Raw genomic sequence first — 21,716 nt, 5'->3', positions numbered from 1 at the left:
CATCCAATACAATTCTTTCTAGCTCTTTATTGCTTCTAAGGTAATTTTTAAAAAACGGTCACAAACCTGTCCAGAACCATGGAAGTGGATGTAGTTTTCATTTTGGTTTTGAGTCTTTTTAAAATTAAGGCAACAGGAAATGTTGTTTTTAAAGAAATAAATGCAGCATTGGTGGAAGCTGTGGTCAAATGGATACTTCATCCATGACATGAGAGGTACGTTAGATGGCGGGCATCTGCCAGGGGTATGTGGGCACTTGCCTAAGGACCCGTGTCACAGAGAGTCCTGACTTTGTCCAGGGTTGTCAAAAAAAAAAATTAGAACACAGTCATTGCACTGGTTTTTCTTAATTGCTTATTATGTTCTGGGTTCTGGTAGTTGGGTGGTGTGGCAGAGAGAGCATCCAACCTGGAGACAGGAAGACCTGATTTCAAATTCAGCCTCAGACACTTCCTAGCGGTGTGACCCTGGGCCAGTCACTTCACCCTGTTTGCCTCCGTTTCCTCATCTGTAAAATGATCTGGAGACAGAAATGGTAAACCATTCTAAAATTTACCAAGAAAACGCCAGATTGGGTCATAGAGAGTTAACCTCTCTATGGTGAACACGTTATGGTCTAAGAATTGTGTTAGAAACTAGGGAGGGAATGACAGTCGTGAAACAGACTTGCCCCGAAGAAATTGACATTTTATTGGGGGAGATGCCATTTATGTACATGTACATATGTTCACATACATAGAGTAAAAAGTATATATAAAATATTAAAACATGTAACATAATATAATGAAATGAAAATAATAAATAATCACGTGTAACAATGATAATATGAAATATATGAAAATAAGATAATAATTTATGATAACATTAATAAAACAGTACTAAATAAAATGACATCATATAATAAAATTATAAAAATCAAATCATAATTTATAATAACACTAATAAAATGAGAATATATAAATACAATTCTACGTCTATTTAAAAACATCGTTTTCTAGGACAGTCCAAGTGTGGAGGCCCCTCGCAGCTTGGAGAATCAGGAAGGCTTTCGTGTAGAAGGAGATGCCGGAGTTTAATTTTCAAAGAGGCCAAGGGGAGGAGGTGGGAGCTGCCCTGGGATGGAGGCCGGCCAGTGCAAGGAGGTGGGGGAGGGACCTTGGGAAGGCTGATCTGACTAGAGCACAGAATGTGGGGGAAAGGGAGGAAAATGCAGTAAAGCTGGAAAGGTAGATTGGGCTCAGCTTGGAAAGGCCTTAAATGTGAAACAGAAGTCTGTATTTGTTCTGAGGAGGAGAGGGACGTCAGTATCCGTCCACGTTGGGGGGATAGCCGGTGGCTGGATGGGAAGTGGGTCGGGGGGAGGAGGGGGATCTGGACAGAGCTTTGGGATTTCTTTCTCCAGGATCTCTCAGCTCTTCTTGCCCAGCTCTTATTTAAAAAGCCCTTAGCACGGCGTCTGACATGGAGCAGGCCCTCCCTCAGTGCTTCTTTCCCTCCTTCCCTTCCCTTCTCCTCAAACTCCCAAATGGATGTGTTTAGAGACATCTCAGCTCGGCCTCTAGTGCGTGAGATACCAGCGTAATCTTGAAGTTACAAAAAGACTAAGTTTTTCTGGGAGAAATGGGTGAGCCCGAACAAGTTCTAATGATCCATCTGACCCGTTGCAGGTTTCGGAACTGCGTCTATACCTACAGGATTCTGACCAATGAAGAAGAGAAATTCACTGTCCAGGTAAGAGTATTTTCTCACTGTTGCTTTATGATTGGGAGACGTAGAAGGTGAAAGAGAAAGGGGGAGAACGAACCACAGGGAGGAAACGTCTCCCGGGAGCCTTCTCCTTCGGTGTGATGAGATGCCGTGTGCTGGAGCTGTGACGTTCCCTTGGAAGGCTGGGGACCAGATGGCACCCCCTCACTTGGTAGACTTTGAAATCCAGTTTCTGAAAAGGATGTTGAGAATTGTGACGAGGGTGATTTTTCTGGAAGCCCGGCTGAGGGAAGGTGGAGAGATGGAAGCAGAAGGAAGGGTCGAAGGAGAAGGAAACAGCTGGGCTGCTTTCTTTCTCTTCTCCCCCTCGCCCAGTTGGGATGATAGTGCCAGGTCATCTGTGTCCTTGAGGGGGAAACTTTCTGGAACTGTTTGTTTTGTGGATGAAGGAAAGGAGGAGAGCACCAGAGGCTTTGGAAGGAGAGAATTTGTGGGGATGCCAGAGGCAAGGGATGAGTCAGGCTGGGAGGGGCCAGTTCTGTGAAGAGATGTTACTATGGAAGTTCTATGGTTCAAATGGAAAGTCTTCCATTAAGATGTTGGGAGATGGTTTCGGTCTTGTCTGACTCTTGGGGACTCTGAATAAATCAGCCCAGAGGAGGAGATGTGGCTGAATAACAGTTTAGATGTTATTTAAAGTGATGCAGCTCCAAGTGTACCAACTGTGTGACCATCCTGGTTACCATGGTGTAATGGAAGTATGGGGTCCAGAAGGAGAATGGTGGTAGTTTAGCTAAACTCTGCCCTGCCGCTGTTGAGCTGTTTCTCAGTCACGGCCACCTGTTTGTGTGTGGCGTTTTCTTGGCAGATACTGGTAGGACTTGCCATTTCTTTCCCTGACTTATTGTACACATGAAGAAACTGAGGCAAGCAGGGTTAAGTGACTGGCTCAGGAAATGCCTGATGTCACGTTTGAACTCAGGTCTTCTTGACTCCATGCTTGGCACTCGATCCCCTGCAGCCCCCTCGCTGCTCTCCAGCAGATCATATCTGAAGTTCTGGGTTCAATTCAATTCATTTTAGAAAGAACAAGGTCTCCCCCGACCACGGGCTTAGTGGAACAACTGCCCCCTCGCTCGGGAGTCAGAAGATCTCAGGTGGAATCCAGGCTTGGCTACTTGTTCCCTGGGTGGCCTGGGGCCCAGCTTCCTCATCCTTCAAATGAGGGGGTAGGACCAGCCCCTCTGGAAGATCCCTTCCACTTAAAATCCCATCATCTCGAGCACGTCCAGGGTAGAGAGGGAGGGACAGGAAGTCATGCTAGATGAAGATCACTAGAGGGAAGTAGAAATGACTGGTCGGCCAAAGTTAAGTATCGGGTGGGGGTGGGAGAAAACAGTGGGTGTCTCTAAGTCCCTAAGGGGGGCAGTCAAGTCGAAGAGGGAAGGTACCCCAAGAAGGATAAGCCGTGGGTTGGAATTTTGGGAAACGGCTTTTTGCTGAATTCTATCCAGACAAGAGGGATGTGGAGAATAGAATAAGCTCTTATCAAACTGTGAGTTTCCTCATCTTGAAACTGTTCAGTGTTTCAATGGAGATAGCAGAGAAGGTTTCTCACACTGGCTAGGGAGTAGGGTTGGGGGGAGGTGGCTTTATATGGCTTCCCATTCCCAGCTTTGGCCATTCCCTGATAACCAACAATTGTCAGGGATAGCGTGGGTATCTTATCTTCCAAGAGGCAAATGATGTGAGGAATATTGTGTGAGTTACTGAAAGGATCCTTGGCTAATTTTGTTGCAACAAACGCAGGCCCATCCAGTAGCTGTCATGGAAATTCTCTCTCTGCTAGACTTGGCTGGAATCGCGGGAGCAGCCGAACCGGATTCCCAGCTGGGAAGCGTACGGCTTGTGGCGGTGATGATGGATGGGTTCAGGATTTCTGAGGTTAACAGAAATGAGCCTCTGTGTGTTTCTCCCTTAGAACTAAACTCTTTAGTATAATTCAGCAAACGTCTAGGAGGCACCTACTATGTGTCACATACTGTGCTAAGCCCTGGAGATAAAAAAAAAAAATAGACAAGAGACAGTCCTTGCCCCCAAGGAGCTTCCGATCTCTGGAGCCCTATGACTCCCTTCCCGTACTAGAGTGCCAGGAGGGAAGAGCCAGAGTTGGGATGGAAGAACCAGTCACGGCAGGCCCCAATGTCCCCGATCTCCAGGTCTACAATTGTGTATGTGCTTGGGTCCAATTATTAATAGCAGCAGTTACCTAAAAGGTATGGAATCACCCATTTTAGCCCCTGACTCCCTAAGCCTAAGAAAGGATTCTCTCCTGCCCTAGAAATTTCTAGAGGTTTTTGTACTTTGTTCTTCTAGTAGTCAATAAGCTTGAGGGCGAGGACTTTGCCGCCTTTGTCACTTGGCACTGGGCGTGACCGAAGGGTTGTAGCTTTAGAGTTAGAAACTTTTTCAGAGGTCATCTAGTTCAACCTCCCCCCCCCCCATTTTACAGATAGGGAAACTGAGGACTGGAGAAACTATCTGTGACTAGGAAAGTGGGGGAATATAGTAGATAAAGTGTCCCCTCCCGAAGCCATTTCCTTATGCCAAAGGCAGACCCTCCCTCTTCTTCCACTCTTGCCATTAAAAAGGAATTTAAGGCTGATGAGAAACTGAACTGGAACTCACCCGGACTGCCTTGTTCCAATGTACCATTGTTTTTGTTGAAGCAGTTGATATTAAGTGCCTACTGTATGCAAATTCCCATTTGCAGTATAATCAAGTGGTCACAGATTCACCAATCTAGTGTTGGAAGGAACGACAGAGATCTTTTCAAGAGGAGGGCACTAAACCATAAGTGAGATGCCCAAAGTCAATCCAGCATTGGGATGGCTTTCCTGCCTTATCCATTCTCTGCTTCTGTGATTGCCTGAAAAACTCAGGAGGATCATGAGCATCCTGGGCTTTGCAAAGCAGTATTTTCAAAAGGAGCTTCTTTGCATCGGAAGCCTGGCACGAGCCCTCCTTGGTGCTGCCAAGTGTTCCTCCAGTGCTTTCTCAGAATAGAGCCTTGCAGTAACTCTCCTTCCCTGATTCTTCCTGAATCACTATTTTTCATGACTTAAATAGTCTCGTTCTATGGTCAAGGTCACAGGAAGGGACTCTAAAGTTCACCCAGCCCAGCCACCTTAATTACAGATGAAGAAACTGAGACCAGGAGAACTAGTGATGAAGCCAGGATCTGTCCCCACTAAGACTTGACAAATCCTAAAAGATGAAATTGAATGTAGGGGAGAATAAATACAAAGCCTTGGACTTGGGTTCAAAAAAATCACTCATAGAATTTGAAGCTAGATGGACTAGGTTGGACAACCCAGCCTTGGTATTTACTATGTTGGTGCTCTTGAGGCTCAGTTTCTCCAGCTGTAAAATGAAGGGATTAGATGAAAGGAGCTCCATGATCTTTCCAGCTGTATAACTATGGCCATGGCTTCTCTTCCTCCTCTGACTCTCTCAATGGGGAGAATTCTTTTGTCACCTCTCCTGGTAAGCTCACTCACAGTCATGGCTTTAACTGTGATCTTCTCTTGGTTGACTTTCAAGTTCAGCCTCTTTGGAGAGTTAATCTATTCTAATACGCTCAAAAGAGAGGACTAACTGGCTCTGTGTCCAGTGGCTTGGGACCCAAAGATGCAGGCAATCAATGACAAGCATTTATTAGACATCTATCTACCACAGGTCAGGCACTGTCTTAGATGCTGGAGACCCAAAGACAAATGGGAAATCAATTAGAAATATATTAGTGAAGTGCTTTCTCTATGACAACACCAGGGTACAGAGACACAAATGAAAGAATCCCTGCCCTCGGGGAACCTCCACTCTATTTGGAGAGACAACATGTGCTCATGTAATTAACAGAGAATATGTACAAAATCAATATGTGTTTTGGGAGAGAGGTCACTAAAAGCTGGAGGCATGAGGAATCTCCTCATTTTACAAATATTGCAATATCCTCCTATTTGTTGCCTTTTTTTCATTTTCTTTTTTCTTCAGTCTCCTGTATATCTGCCATGAACAGATCTTTCTGAAAAGCTGCTTGAAATGTGTCTTGCCATTCCCACACAGCCTGATAGTTTCAAGTCTGATAGATAAAGTCCCAATTTGGCCCTCTCTGCTTCTCCAATTTGATCTCCCCCTACTTACTACATAAATGCCAAACTACCTATTCATTGTTACCCATATTACCAGTGATAAATTTTTGCAAAGAGTCCTCAGAGATCAATTAGTTCAGTCCTTTCAATTTATACATACATATATATATATATATATGTATATATATATACACACATATAATTTGCCATCAGATTCCTTTTATTTGATTCCTTCAAACCAATCTTCCCAGAAGCAACAGGAAGGAACCAATAACATCCTTAGACCTTTAGCAACCTATGTCAAGAAGCAGGAAATAGAAGACTTCACCTTTTGGGGGAAGGAGGTGGGGAGTATTCACAATGCCCCCTAGAACCACCAATCCAGAAAAGGCTCCCAGAAGCATGAAAATGGAGGTTATTGCAAACTTGAAGCATAACTTATTCAAATTAGCTAGCAGGATGAAGAACAAAAAAGGGGCTACTTAGTAGCCCAAAATACTCTTCCAGACATATAAAAATAGGTTATTTTTATTTCAGTATCTGAAAACCTTACCTGTATTCTTGCCCCCAAAAGAAAAGTCACATGAAGATTATCACAGCAATAGGGATTGCTGTGGAGAAATTGAGTCCCAGAGAAGCCACATGCTCATAATCCTGAAGTTGAAAGGGACCCCAATGGCTCTCTAATCCATCCAGCTCATTTTCTGGATGAGGAAGGTATAATGGTTGATTAGGTGGTTTTTAATGACCCTTCCAGCTCTCTACCTTATTTAACTGACTATCTGTGGTCATGAAGTAGCAGAGATGGGATTTCAATCTTGGGTACTTGTACCCACACATCTCTCTCTGTTATCCTTTGGGTTACCACCAGTTTGGGGAATTATTCCATGATTAGAAGCTAGGCATCTGTGAGGGTTTTATAGTATTATGGTTTTAGAGCTAAAAGACCATCTAGAACAACTTCCTCATTTTACAAAAGGAGAAACTGAGACCTAGATTAAGGGCCTTGATAAGCATTATTAATATGGAAACTCTGGGGAGAGAACCATATTTGGAGGGGAAATCACTTTTCCTCCTTTAAATGTTCTTATTAACATAAAACTGTCTTCATGACCCAATTATTGTGAGCCTGAGAATGATATTTTTATATTTAATTACATATTGCTGAATTGCTCTTCTCCCCTCCCCCCCACCCCACCTTGCTCCTTTTCTCTCTGAAACATGTATTCTGGATAAGATGACAATGACAGCCAGCGTGCTCTTGCCCCCAGAACAGCCCATCAGCTGCCGTCAGAGCTGTCTACCTCCAGGGAGCCCAAGGCAGAGCTCCAGCTGCTAAGGAGTCTGTAATGCCTATTACAGAAGGAGGTAGAAGGAGAATGCCTCAGTTCCCGGCCCAGCTGTATAGAAGGAACTTGGTCAAAGCCCGTCTCCAATCTGGCTTTCTTTCCTCATCTGAAGATGAAGGGCTAGAATAAAATGACATCTATGGTCCCTTTCAGATCTAAACTGATGATCTGCTAAAAATCTCTCTGGATCTCAGTTTCTTCATCTGTGAAATGAGACTTAAGATCAGACTTGATGACATCTGAGGTCCCTTTCAGGCCTAGGTCTAGTGACCCATTGATTTAGGCTAAAAATTCCATCCTTGATCCCTTGCCACTTGTGTGACCTCGATCAGGTCATGTACGTACTCTTTGAGCTTGTTTCCTCGGCTGTAAAAGAGACATTTGGATTTGTCCCTTTCAACTTTGGGCTTATAAATCATCCAATCATCAATAAAAATTAAGCACCTACTATGTGCTAGGCATTGTGCTACACAGTCAGTCAACAAGCATTCATTAAGCACTCATTATATACCAAGCATTCTACTAAATATTGGGGAAACAAAGAAAAAAGTGAAAAGAATTCCTGCCCTTAAGGAACTTATATTTCCATCTTTACTAGTATTTTATTTTTTCTAAATACACATAAAGATAATTTTCAACACTCATTTTTGTAAAATTTTGTGTTCTAAATTTGTCTCTCTCCCTTAGTTCTCCCTCTTCAAAACAAATAACAAATAATCTGATATAAGTTAAATATGTGCAATTCTTTTAAAAATTTCCATATTTGTTGTATTGCGTAAGAAAAATTAATTCAAAAGGGAAAAAGCATGAGAAAGAAAGAAACAAAGAGGTGAAAATGCTCTGCTTTGATCCACATTCAGTTTCTCTCTGGATGGGGATGGTACTTTCCACCCCAAGTTTATTGGGATTGTCTTGAATCACTGCATTGTTGAGAAGAGCCGAGTCCGTCCCAATCGATCATCACGTAATCTTAGTGTGCACAACGTTCTCTTGGTTCTGCTCTCTTCACTCAGCATCAATTCATGTAAATCCAGGCCTTTCTGAAATCCTCCTCCTCATCATTTCCTATAAAACAACAATACTCTCTTATGCTGATATATCATAACTTATTCAGCCATTCCCCAGTGGGCAGCCACTCAGTTTCCACTTTCTTGCCACTACAAACATTTTTGCTCATGTGAGTCCTCTTCACTTTTCTATGATTTCTTTGGGATAAAAGTAGTGAGACTAGTTTTATAGCCCTTTGGGCACAGAAACTTGTATTTAGATGGGGGAGACCAGATGTACAAAAAGGATGCCTCAATAATAAATTCATGCTTGAAAATCATGCATTGTCCTCTGAAGTCTCCACGTGTTGTTGAAGACCACGGGCAGAGCAGTGCAGGGGGAAGTCAGGGGACATTGCTTCTGACTCCCTGAATGACCTCGGATAAGTTGTTTTACTTCCCTCTGTAAAATGAGGGTCTTGATCTCAATGAGCTCAATGCTCTCCATCTATGATCCTTTCCTGCTTTTCCTCCATTGCCATCCCTAGGCCATCCCTCATTGAGATGGGAAGGGCAACGTTGGGTGTCAAGCCTGTGCTTGCTAGTCCCGCCCTGATGGGAGGGCTTTGAGTGTCAGTTAGGCAATGGCCCGAGTCATCAGAAGGGCAGTACAAACCCAGAGATGCTCATGGGGCTGATCACAGAGAGATAATTAAACCAGCTGAGAAACTCGGGATGATGGTCACTTAAGGCTACGGGGACTGTGAGGGCAGCGTGGGGTCATCAGTGTTCTGCCTCTAAGTCTTAGAGCACCAGAGTCAGAATCCTGGGTTTTATCTGTGTGACTGTAGACATATTCTTCCCCTCCTGAGCCTCAGTTTCCTCCTCTGTCCAATGAAGGAGTCGGGCTACTGTGCTCCTTTCCAGCTCTGGAGCTATGATCTCATCCATTGAATGGTATAAAAGTAGAATGTATATGCATATACCATAAGAAGGCAGTATGGTTCAATGGGAAAACACCTGAGTTCAGGTTGGAGCCCTGTCATTTAGTAACTAAGTGTGTGCCACTGGGCAAGTCTCCTCATCCTCCCACTTTCCTCTCCAGGCTGCCATGTTCTCCTCTACAAAACTAAGTGAACATCAAAGTCCCTTCCAGCTATGAATCAACAGGGATGTTGTTCCCTTTCCCAGCATGCCTTGCCCTGTCTTCTCCACTTAGGAGACCTTGAAAAAAAGGTGGGATTGGGCTTCCCTCTCCTCCATGGAGATTGCAGCTTCTGAAGCGCTAAAGCATCTGACCTTCTCTACCATTTCTTTGGCTTCGAGCATCACTCATTTACCAAGTAGCATCTCTGAGCCAGGTGCTGTGCTAAGTACTTGGATACAAAGACAAAAAGGGAAGAATCCCTGCCTACCAAAAGCTTGGCTTCTATTGGGGCAAAACCCGGCCCAGACCATCCGTCAGTTATTAAGTGTGTTCTCTGTGCAGCCGACCCAACGGAGGACTCAGCTCCTTAAGATGGAAACGTGCCTTTCTAGCTCTAGCATCCAGTACGGTACGGAACACAGAGCGGACGCTTGATAAATGCTTCTTGAATTATTGAAGACTATCAGATACCATATGTATTTATGTATTACGTATCTACATATGTTTGTGTATTATATGAGAGCACAGACCTCTCATATAAATCACCCATCCCACGGCAACTCGGCTGCCTTAGGGTCTTAGATCATTGCTGGGGTGCCATGGAGGCGTTAAATGGATTGTCCAGGGGACCGTTCCTGAAGCCCAATCCCAAGTCCTACCCCCCCACCCCGAAACACACCCAAGGATATATGGATTTAAAAGAGAGGCAGAGGGGGGGAGAGAGGGACAACCCTGGTGGATTTCCATTTTATCATATGGGTTTTTTCATAAGCATTGAATAAGCATCAATTCTTAAGTATCTTTCCCAGGGTAGAAGACTGAGTTCTGTTCTCTCTCTCTGTGTCTCTCTGTCTCTCTGTCTCTCTCTCTGTGTCTCTTTGTCTCTCTCTCTCTCCACACACACACACACACACACACACACACACACACACAGACATTATATATATTATATATTTTTAGCAAATCGGAAAGAGGAAGAAGCCATTTCCCACATTTTCTCTAGAAATCCACAGGAGCCCCGGACGAGCAGCCGGGGTGCTGTCCCAGTGGGCAGACAGACAGTGAAGTATTTCCACCTCTGGGAGGGAGGGCAGGCACAAGACTCGCAGGGAGTCTGGGTCTGTGGAGAATGGGCCATGGTTCCAGTGGTGAGCCTTTGCTGACTGGGGCTGAGTCACTCTGGGGACTCTCAGGCCCACACTTCCTTCTGGCAGGGAAAAAAGTTATTTCCAACCTTGGCTTGGCTGCGAGGAGGCAGGCGTGTGCAAGGAGCAGCCCGTGCAGGTGCTGGCCTTCTTGGGGAGAGCTGATGGGCTGGATCCCGTTCCCCTGAGACAAAACCAAAAGAAAGTCAAGCAGTTTGTGTGTGTGTGTGTGGTGTGTGTGTGTGTGTGTGTGTGTGTGTATGGGTGATTGTGTATGTGTATGTGAGTATGCGTGTGTGAGTGTGTGCATGTGTGTATGTGTGTAATTGTGTGTGTGTGTGTGTTTTAAAACAAGCTCTACCCTCACTAGTGTGTAATTGGGCCACAGCTCTCCAGCATAGCTCCAAAGAGTCGGGACAACCTTTCCCCCCAATCTAATCCAACGCACAGTTAGGAAGCTTGGCCCCTGGACCAGGTACGGAGCTCTGTATGAGCCGCGTAAAAGACTCCAACCAAAAGCAACAGTCCCTGGCCTCCAGGAGCTCACATCCCATGGGGAGGATTCAGTCTATAAATACATAAACTTATATACCTGAATCCTGATTATTTGAAAAGGGAGAGACAGTGGGGGAGGGGGAAGGGAGAGGGGTCCCTTCCCTGGGGAACTCATCTTTGAGGGAGGCTGGGGCTTCTAAAAGGCCGAGCAGAGGAGGAAATCCATTCCCCACATGGAGGGTGGGGGTGGGGGAGCCTGTGCAAAGACACTGAGGTGGGAGATAGAGAGCCGAGTTTAGGAAATGAGTCAGCTACTTTGGCTGAACACACGCTGGCTACAGAGAACAATGTGAACGAGCCCGGAGGCAGAGCGTGAGGGGCTTTAAAGAGAGAAGTTGAATGGTTTTTTTGGTGGAGGTGCTAGGGAGCCCCTGAAGCTTTGAACAAGGGGGAGTGACCTGCACTTAGATGCTGGCTGAGAAATTGTACCTAGAACACAGATGTTTTCTCTCTTGGCTGGTGATTTGCTTCTGTAGTTAATGTATATGTGTGTGTGTGTGTGTGTGTGTGTGTGTGTGTGTGTGTGTGTGTGTGTGTGTATACAGAGAGAGACAGAGACAGACACAGAGAGAGACAGAGAGAAAGGGAAAGAGAGACAGAGACAGAAACAGAGAGAGAAAGAGAAAGAGAAAGAGAGAGAGAGAGAGAGAGAGAGAGAGAGAGAGAGAGAGAGAGAGAGCGAGCGCTTATATAATTATTTGGAGCTCCTCCCTAGGAACATGGAACCATGTTTCACAGCTAAAGATGCTCCTTGAGATCTTATAGCCCAACCTCTTACGTGTAAGCAAGAGCCCAACATGGGTAAAAAATAATTTAAGAATGAAAGGATATTTCAAAAAGAAAAATGGACTCTGTCCCCTCCCACAATCCCCAGGCAACAAGCAATAAAAGGATATTTGTTGGAACTAAAAACCAAATACAGGAAATGGCTTTTGCTGTCTGAAGCCTAGCGTGGGGTTACAGGATAATAACAGCTTACATTTATATAGCCCAAAGTATTTGAAAAAACCCTATGTCCTGTATTCCTTACAATGACTCTCTGAGGGGCATGGAAGGTACTGCTATCCCCTTATGACAGATGAAGAGACTGAGGGTCAGAGAGATAAAAGGATCTCAGAGCTGGTGTGAGAAGTGGAATTGGAACCCACATTTCCCGACCCCCCAAGGCTAGTACTGTGCAGACTTGCCCAAAGACTGGTGAGGTTGAGTCTTAGAGATTCTCAGCTCATGGGTTCCTGCCTGTGGTCTGCAAGACTCCTCAGACCCCCAGCTTTGTTTCTCCCAGGTATGTGATTATCTTAACTAATGTTGCTATCCCCTCTTAACCATTAATATTTAGCACAGAGCAAGTACTTACTAGTTATTATTATTTCATGTCCTTTCCGCAGTGGAGAGAGCGCTTGGTAAGCCCCCTCCCCTCCCCAGCCCTCTGTTATTCACTGGCTGGGTGGTTTTAGACAAGTATCTTAGCCTGTTTGAGCCTCAGTTTCCTCATCTGTAGAAAGGAGAAATAATAACATTGCACTATTCGATTCAACATTTTTTAAGTATCTGCCACGTTCTAGGTATTATTCAGACAAAATCAAATTAAATAGACCCAGTGCTCTAGGAGCTTACAGTCTACTTGGGAGATGTAAACTGACATATGGTGGGAAAAATACTAGATTTGGGCTCTCAGGGTCTGGGTCCCCATCCCTGCTCTGCTACTTCCTCTCTGTGTGACTAGGATGAGACATTGCGCCTCTCTGTGCCTCAGGTTCTTTATTTATAAAGTCAGAAGATTAAATTAGATGGTCTCTAAGGTCCTTTAAGCTTCCTTAAGATCCTGTAACCCAGTTCAAATAAATATAAATTAGTTGAGTCATCCCCCACCCCGATCCCGACCCCTTACCCCTCCCATATTTGGGGTTTCATTTGTATAGAAAATTTCCTCTCCCCATACAAATAAGCAGTCTCTCAGTTAGTTATTATCTTTGTGTCCTGGAACTGTGAGAGGCTCCCCCTGCCCAGAGACAGTCAGATTGTGTCAAAGACAGAATTCAGCCCTGAATCCAGGAAGGTTCTTGATTCACCCTCCCATGTTGCTTCATTGTCACAGAATATAAGAAGCAAATATGATTTTGGGAAAGAGGTGAGGAAAGAGCACCAGCTCGGAGATGGGCATAAAGAGTACATGTAAAGGAATTTGGGAAAGAGGAAGCATAATGACAACTGAAAGAAGCAAGAGCAGCAACACATAAAGGTCATTGCTAAGGGGAGGATCTGGACTAAACACAAGTATAAATAAAGTAAACATAAAGTGCATACAAAATGGAGATGAGGCACATGCAAAGTAAACACAAAGTACATAAAATGTATTACAAAATATAAGTAAAGTAAACATGAGGTATGTATAAAATGTAGGTGAGTTGATTAAAAGTATAAACAAAGAATACACAAATATTTATAAAATGTATTATAAAATATAAACAAAGTAAACACAAAGTGCTTATAATATGTAGGTGAGTCCATTACAAAGTATAAACAAAGAAAACAAAGTATATATAAAAGCATAACAAAATATAAACAAAATCAACAAAGAGTATATATAAAATATAGGTGAGTTGATTAAAAGTATAAACAAAGAATACACAAGTATGTATAAAATGTATTATAAAATATAAACAAAATAAACACAAAGTGCTTATAACATATAGGTGAGTCCATTACAAAGTATAAAAAACCCACAAAGTATATATAAAAGATATTACAAAATATAAACAAAGTAAACACAAAGTACTTGTAAAATGTAGGTGAGTCTGTTACACAGTATAAACAAAGAATACATAAAAGGTAGTACAAAATATAAACAAAGTAAATACAAAGTGTTTATAAAATGTAGGTGAGGGGGCACTAGGTGGTGCACTGGATTGAGTATAGCCCTGAAATCAGGAGGACCTGAGTTCAAATCTCACCTCAGACACTTAACACTTCCTAGCTGTGGGATTCTGGGCAAGTCACTTAACTCCAGTTGCCTCAGGGGAAAAAAAGAAAAAGAAAAAAATAATTAAAATGTAGGTGAGTCATTAAAAAGTATAAACAAAGAAAATAAAAAGTATATAGAAAATGTATTACAAAGTATAAGCAAAGTAAACACAAAGGTGCTTATAAAATGTAGGTGAGGATAGTAAACACAAAGTGTATATAAAATGTATTACAAAGTATAAACAAAGAAAATACAAAGTATATAGAAAATGTATTACAAAGTATAAGCAAAGTAAACACAAAGGTGCTTATAAAATGTAGGTGAGGATAGTAAACACAAAGTGTATATAAAATGTATTACAAAGTATAAACAAAGAAAATACAAAGTATATAGAAAATGTATTACAAAGTATAAGCAAAGTAAACACAAGGTGCTTATAAAATGTAAGTGAGGATAGTAAACACAAAGTGTATATAAAATGTATTACAAAGTATAAACAAAGAAAATACAAAGTATATAGAAAATGTATTACAAAGTATAAGCAAAGTAAACACAAGGTGCTTATAAAATGTAGGTGAGGATAGTAAACACAAAGTCTACATAAAATGTATTACAAAGTATAAACAACGTCAACTCAAGATATAGATATAGGGTTGGCTTAGTTGCCTAGGAGGGGGGCGAAGCTTGGGAGACCCTCTGGTCCCCTGCAGCCCTCTCTAATCCTTAGAGCCTTAGGGGAATGTATGGACTTGCTAAGAGCACAAGGTCCAGCTCAAAGCAGCTTCCCCAAATTTCAGTTCCTCAAAAATATCTGCTGTTCTTCCAGCCCGCCCCCCCCCATTTACTTATCTGTAACTTCTTTCCTGTTGCTGGAAGGCGAGTCCTCCACATTGGCCCCATCTTCCCAGCGAGGACATCTTGTTCTGGGCCTCTCTGGTGTCTTCTGGCTTCTGAGGAGGCTCAGACCTTCCCCGCGTTCTGGAGTGGCCACCAAAGCTTCCTGTTTCACTCTGGGTCTTTGCCATCTTGCAGCGAGAGAGAAAAAGCTTGTTCCTTGCAGATATGTGACTGTTTAAACATCTCATTAACCCTCGTGTAGTTTGACCAGCTGAATCACTGACAGTGAAGTCTGGTGGGTGGAACATCGGGTCTGGAGAGAGAAAAGATAGAGAAGTTTGGAGTCTGCCCAGGATGCTTAGTGGTGATGGCCACGTTCCCCCTGCCCCTCTTAAAGATAAGCTTTTGGATAAAGTACCAACTTCTGTGCTTGGCACTCAAAGCTTTCCACAATCTGACTCCAACCCGTCTTTCCCAAGTGATTTCACACGACTCCCCCTTACATCCTCTCCATTCGGGCCCAGTGGCCAACATGCTCTTCCTCAGGCATCACATTTCATTGCGAGGCTTTGCTTAGCCTGTTCCGGGTCTGGAACATTCTCCTTCATTGGCCTGTCTTGTGATGGTTCCCCATCTTCAAAGCTCAGTGCAGGGCCCATCTCTGGATGCCCCCAGTCAGTGCCTTCCCCTCCCCCAAGGTGGAATCATACTTGTTTGGATAGAAAGACACTGTAAATGTGAGGGGGCTTTCTGTAGTGGAGAGGGAGCCTCCCTCAGCTTGGAGATGGACTAAAAAGTCCATGTAAAGTCATGTGGGGGAGAGGAAGAATAGTGAGAGGAGTCCTGCCTGCCAGCCTTGCCCCTTGTACCGACAGGCTATCCTCGTCTCTGAGCGTACCATTTTCCCAGCAACCTCTTTCCCAGGGCCTATTCTCTGTATATCGTTATATTCCTGGGGCCTACCACAGTACCTGGTGTGTGGGAGTGAGGGACTCAAACTGTGACTTCATTGGTGTAGGGGACTTTCAAAGGAGGAAAGTCCCTCTACCGATGCGCCCTCTGCACAATTTATGCCTCGGAGAATGGCTAGAAAGTTGGAAGGTGGGTGACTTGCCTAGGATCACCTGGCTAGGATAGATCTCAGGCAGGATTTGAACTCAGACCTCCTTGGCTTTGAGGCCAGCTCAAAGCAACAGCTTCCTTGCACATAGATTGAACTTCAGAAATGCCTATTGAAAGAATGGACGAAAGGCCCTGAGAATGTCCTCACTTCTCTGATATTCGGTGGCCTAATCAGCAAAAGGGGCCTGATGTTAATATTTATGACACGGATGTTGTGGGTGGTCATGAGGAAGGCACTTTGCAGAGATGGGATGAAGCTTTAGGATGGGAACCTTCATGCTTTAGCTTAGAGATCAATAATCGGTGATTATCATGGGCAGCACGATACCAGGTCCAGGCTAAGGGGGAGCTAGGTTTGAATCCTGACTCTGTCATCTGCTATTGTTACAGAAACAAGTTATTTCCTTCTCTAGGTCTCATTTCCCTCCTATGTAAAATGAGGCTCTTGTTTTGGGAGGCCGTGAGATCCACAGAAAGTCTAGAATCTGGGGACCTGGATTTAAATCTCCCTTCTGTTGTTCACTGCTGGGGGAGGAGCCTGAGGAAGTCTCTTTTTAATCATCTTGCCTCAGTTCTTCCATCTGTAAAATAAAAGGGTTGAGTAACATGATTCCCGAGCTCCCTTCCGACTTTGAATGCTAGGAACCTAAATAGGGTGAAGATAGCCGAGAATATGGGAAAGTCCTGGATGCCAGGGAGACATGGTCACATGATTGGAAATAGAGAGCCATGGGGAGTGATAGGATGAGAGCACAGAAGTCCATTCTGCCGATTATGAGGAGGACAGATGTAATAAGGGAGGAACAAGAGATGAGGAGAGCCAAGATGGCCTTGTAGTTCCTGCTGCCAGGTGTAACAATGGCTATATAGCAATGGGTTGTGGACAGTGTAACAGTGGATTGTGGACAATGTAACAGTGGATTGTGGACAATGTAACAGTGGATTGTAGATAGTGTAACATTGGATTGTGGACAATGTAACAGTGGATTGTGGACAATGTAACAATGGATTGTGGACAATGTAACAGTGGATTGTGGATAATGTAACACTGGATTGTGGACAATGTAACAGTGGATTGTGGACAGTGTAACATTGGATTGTAGACAATGTAACAGTGGATTGTGGACAATGTAACAGTGGATTGTGGACAGTGTAACATTGGATTGTGGACAATGTAACAGTGGATTGTGGATAGTGTAACATTGGATTGTGGATAATGGTAACAGTGGACTGTGGATGATGTAAGAGGGAAAAGGGAGTATAGACAATGTAACTAGATTGCAGACAATGTAACAGTGGATTGTGGACAGTGTAACATTAGATTGTGGACAATGTAACAGTGGATTGTGGACAACGTAACATTGGATTGTGGATAATGTAACAGTGGACTGTGGATGATGTAAGAGGGAAAAGGGAGTATGGACAATGTAACTAGATTGCAGACAATGTAATAGTGGATTGTGAACTATATAACAGTAGACTGGACAATATAAACTACAGACAATATAACAGGACTGTGGACATTGTAGCAAGTTACTGTGGACAATGTGACAATATACTGTGGGTGCTTTAGCCTCATTGGACAGATGTGAACACTGAGTATCAGAGAGCTTCCTGTGATCACAGCTGATAAATGTCACCTCTGAACCCAGTTCTTCCTGACTCTGAATCCAGCACGTTGCTTCAGGACCTAGCTGTACAGGTTACAAAGAGCTCTGTCCTGGGAGTGCAAAAAGCAAGTTCAAGTCTGGGTTCTGCCTCAGTCAGATTATGGATGTAGTTTGGAAAAGTCACTTGGCCCTCTGGACCACAGATTTTTTTTTTCATAGTTTTTTTTAAATTAATAACTTTTTGTTTAGAAGTTATATGCATGGGTAGTTTTACAGCACTGACAATTGCCAAACCTTTTGTTCCAATTTTTCCCCTCCTTCCCCCCATCCCCTTCCCTAGATGGCAGGATGACCAATACATGTTAAATATATTAAAGTATAAATTAAATACAAAATAAGTATACATTGGACCCCAGACTCTTCCTCTAGAAAGTGAAGAGTTCTAAAGTGTTGGTAATGCAGACTTCAAGTCCGTCATTTGGAGTCAATCCATAAGGCAGAACATAGAATTCTCCTACCCCCTTTTCGGCCATGAAGTCGGGCTACACCGTGGAACTCCCCAGAACCTCGTAGCGGGGCTGTCCTCAGGGTCCGTGACGTGGGGCAGTCTTAGAGAAAAGGCTATTTTATCACAAGCAAAATGCACTTAAAAATATGAGTGCAGATACATATGTGTATGTGTGATGCATGTTATTATTTATTATTCACATGAATACATATATTATGCAGCCCTAACTCCATGAATAGGGTCTATATAAAGAAATCTCTTGGCTGGGGGTGGGGGAGAAGCACCAACAAATGGAGGCCCAAAACAGGAGGGTGGGACCTTTAAAGTGGACTTTGAAGGAAGCCGGAGGTTTACCCTCGTCCCTAACCAAGGGACCTGTGTCTGTGTATTCTAATCAGGGCCCAGGCAAAATGCTGGACATACCCGGCCCATGCATGATTGCTTGGTTGATGGCCACATTGCTTGTTATTTTCTGAATCAGCTAGTTAGAGATCTGAGCTCAAATTCAACTTTGGTTGCTTACTAATTGTGTCATCCTGGAAAAGTAATTCAATCTCTGTATGCCTTGGTGTCCTCATCTGTAAAATGGGAATAAAACTAGAACCTACCATGCAAGGTTGTCATGAGGATAATACGTTAAAGTACTATGTAAAGGCTAGCTTGTGTTATCATTGTTATTAAGGAATATTATTTCACCCAGTTATTCCATTCCCAGCAAGCCATAAGCTTTGGCCTTTTGTCCAGTTCTAAGTGTCCCGAGAGCCTAGTGTGAATTGAATTAGCCTAAATGGCCATTTCTACCAACTTTGAAGAGCTACAGTGTCTAGGGAGAACCCCCAGCATCCCTATGGAGGGAGCTTGGATCGAGACCCCCATTTTCCAAATAAAGAAGCCACGGCTCAGAGACTCAGCTAACGTGTCAGAAACGAGACTCAACCCTGGGTGTCCCTTGCCTCTGAATCTAGCATTTCTTCTTCTCCTTAACAGGCCTGGGGGAGGGGAATGGATCTAGTGGGAAACTTCACTTGGTTGGTTGGTATACATGCTCCTTCCTCTCCCTCTTTTCCTGTGTTTGTGTTTGCCTCTGTCAGATCCTGATTATTAGGTACAGACTGTGCCAGTTTTTTTTTTTTTTTTTAACCTGCCCGGTACATTGTTAACCCTTGAGAAGCCTTAGCAAACCTTGGCAAGAGTTCACATCCCCCAGGGCATTCATGTTGTTATTGGATAATCACAGAGGGGCAGAGAACCAATGCTCCTACAGCTGGTGAGCAGCAAAGGACCCTGGGAGGCTGTGAGTGGGAGCCTCGTACTTTACACACGAGGAAACTGGGATCCCAGGTTCTTGATCTGCCCACAGAGAGATGAAGTAGTCATTCTTATCTAACTCCAAAGTCAGTGTCCTAGAGGAAGGAGTGGGGATGGGTTAGGAGGGGGATACTCCCCCCTTCTCATGGAACTGATAAATGTTCAGTCTTATTGATTTTAAAACCTGCCAACTATCTGATTCCACGAGAGTCATGTCAGCTCTCTGGGACTCAGTTTCCTAATCTGTCAAATTGAGATAATACTTGTAGTACAACCCACCAGGTGGCTGTGAGAATCAGAAGGCACAGAATAGTATTTTATGATATAAAAATCAGCCTCTCTTCTTGTCTGAAGTGAAGGACTATGGGTGTAGAACCCTGCATATCCCCAATCAACGTATTGGTTGATAATTATGTTAGTTGTGGATTCAAGGCAAATGTGGATTGCTTTTTTTCCTCTTTTTTAAGAAAGGATGATCTGCTGACTGAGGGAGGAAATGATGGTGTTAAAAAAAAGAGATCAATGAAATTTTTAGAAATAGATTTTAGTCATTTTTAAAACCGTGCCAGCCTGGAAGGGCTAGTTAAATGTCAGCTGTTAGAACGCACAGAAGGAGTTGGATGAGGTCTCTTCCGATTTTGCTGCGCTCGAAGTCTCTGGGCACTTCTGGCTGGTTGCCACGAAAATGCTTTGCCATCTGGAGTGCCAGCCTTGCCCAGAGCGATCCTATGCAGCTGTGCAGGCACGGGGCTGGACCCACAGCCCGCAGCTTCCGGCTGCAGAGTCTGGGGTCTGTACCCATTCACCTCGTCTCTTTGCCCGTCTCAGAGGGCTCAGCAGATGCCCTGGGAGAAACATACCCAGCCACCAAAACAGAGGCAGAGGGAACAGGTCAGGAGGACCACAAGGCTTTGAAATTCGGCTCAGACGCCTCAGGTTTTAGACTGTGATGAGCCAGCCGGGGCCTCGCAGTTTCCCATCACACCTTGCGTGCAGCCCATCTCCATCAGTCATCTCCCTTTGATCTGCAGCAGCCAAAGCCCCATAGGGCCAAAGATTAAAAGGAAGGGCTGGTCTTCACTGGGTCCTCCCCAGTCCTTCACCTCCTTAAGGCCCCTTTCTTAAAAAGCTGCCGGACTTGCTTTTTATTGGTTTGTTTTCCAGGATCATGATTTCATGTAGAGTTCCCTACTCCCCGGATGCAAATGCCCTCTTCTGAGTCCTCCAGAGCCTCTAAGATCATGGGAATTCAGAACCTGAGTTGGAAGGAACTAGAGAGCAAAAGTGCCTAAGCTTGTTTCCTAGGACCTTGCTTTTTTTTTTTTTTTTTTTTTAAACATTTTACTTCTACATGATTAGTTTCCTTAGCAATCCTGTGTATTTTATTTTATGCATTTCCATTCTGTTGAAGAACTAGCCGTGTTATCAGCACACTGGACTAATAGGAAATAGGCCTGCTTGTTCTACCCTAGTTTATACCTACCTACTTATAGTTCTGCTCACCTGGTCTCATCTTGTGAGACCTATCCCTGACCTCACAAGAGCACCTCTTTTGGTCCTTTTTAGGAATTCCAGATTTTTCCCTGCTTTCCATCTTTGGGAAGTTTCATTTTCCCAAGTCATCTGTCCAATAAGTTCCTGGTTCCCCCTTGCTGCACTGTACTCCTGATCTCCTACTGTGTCCAAACTTCTCTGCTGCCCAAGCAGAGGGAGACTGTATGGCAGCCCCTAAAGTGAGAACCAGTACAGGTGCCACATCCCTAGTGAGGGAGGCTAGAGCCTGGACTTGGCAGTATGACCAATTTTGGGTTTGTTAGAAGGACATTAGAGATAAGAAAAAAGGTAAGGGAAGGAAGGGGAGCGGGAAAGGGAAAGGGGAAATGGGGGAAAGATGGAGAGACGAAGAGAGCTTGGAGGAGAGAAGGCTGAGAAAGGGACATGAGATTCGGATACCTGAGGGAGACCTCCTGCCCAACTTGAAATGCCTCGTATCAACTCTGTACAGATTGTATGCTTGCTTGTATGTGTACATGGTGCTTCCCTTCCACCCTCCATCCCGCCCCGGCAGAGGCAGGGACGGTATTGTGTTGTGTCTCATCCGTATATCTCATGTGTCTGGAGCATAATGGGAGGTGCAGTCCATTCTAGTTCATTATTTAATAAGCATTTATTAAGTGGCTATTCTGTACCTGGCCCTGTGCTAAGCACTAGGAGTATAAAAGTATAGGAGTATAAAAACAAAAACAGTCCTATCCCTCAAAAAGCTTCCATTCTAACATGATGTAAATGGCTAAGTGTGTACAAGATACAAATGGTAGATGGGAAT

The 21,716-nt window shown here is 43.9% G+C and overlaps 1 protein-coding gene and 1 long non-coding RNA gene across 7 annotated transcripts in view; one reads left to right on the top strand and one right to left on the bottom strand.

Annotated features, from left to right (window-relative positions):
* The window catches only part of INPP5D (inositol polyphosphate-5-phosphatase D), a 123,436-nt gene that overhangs the window by 22,298 nt on the left and 79,422 nt on the right, over positions 1 to 21,716 (top strand). For all 6 annotated transcript variants that reach the window (XM_051999281.1, XM_051999279.1, XM_051999276.1 and 3 more), the window contains exon 4: positions 1,668 to 1,731. In XM_051999281.1, the coding sequence (XP_051855241.1) occupies positions 1,668 to 1,731 (64 nt within the window). The remainder of the gene's footprint in view (positions 1 to 1,667; positions 1,732 to 21,716) is intronic.
* On the bottom strand, positions 7,848 to 12,494 carry LOC127563089 (uncharacterized). Its single transcript, XR_007953887.1, has 3 exons — positions 12,398 to 12,494; positions 10,575 to 10,669; positions 7,848 to 8,272 (listed from the first exon to the last, which is right to left on the bottom strand). It is a non-coding gene; the product is annotated as an uncharacterized LOC127563089 (long non-coding RNA).

This window comes from Antechinus flavipes, chromosome 4 (assembly GCF_016432865.1).
Source record: "Antechinus flavipes isolate AdamAnt ecotype Samford, QLD, Australia chromosome 4, AdamAnt_v2, whole genome shotgun sequence".
NCBI classification, from domain to species: domain Eukaryota; kingdom Metazoa; phylum Chordata; class Mammalia; order Dasyuromorphia; family Dasyuridae; genus Antechinus; species Antechinus flavipes.
The sequence above is the reverse complement of the archived record's forward strand: the minus strand, read 5'-3'. Positions and strand labels throughout refer to the sequence as shown.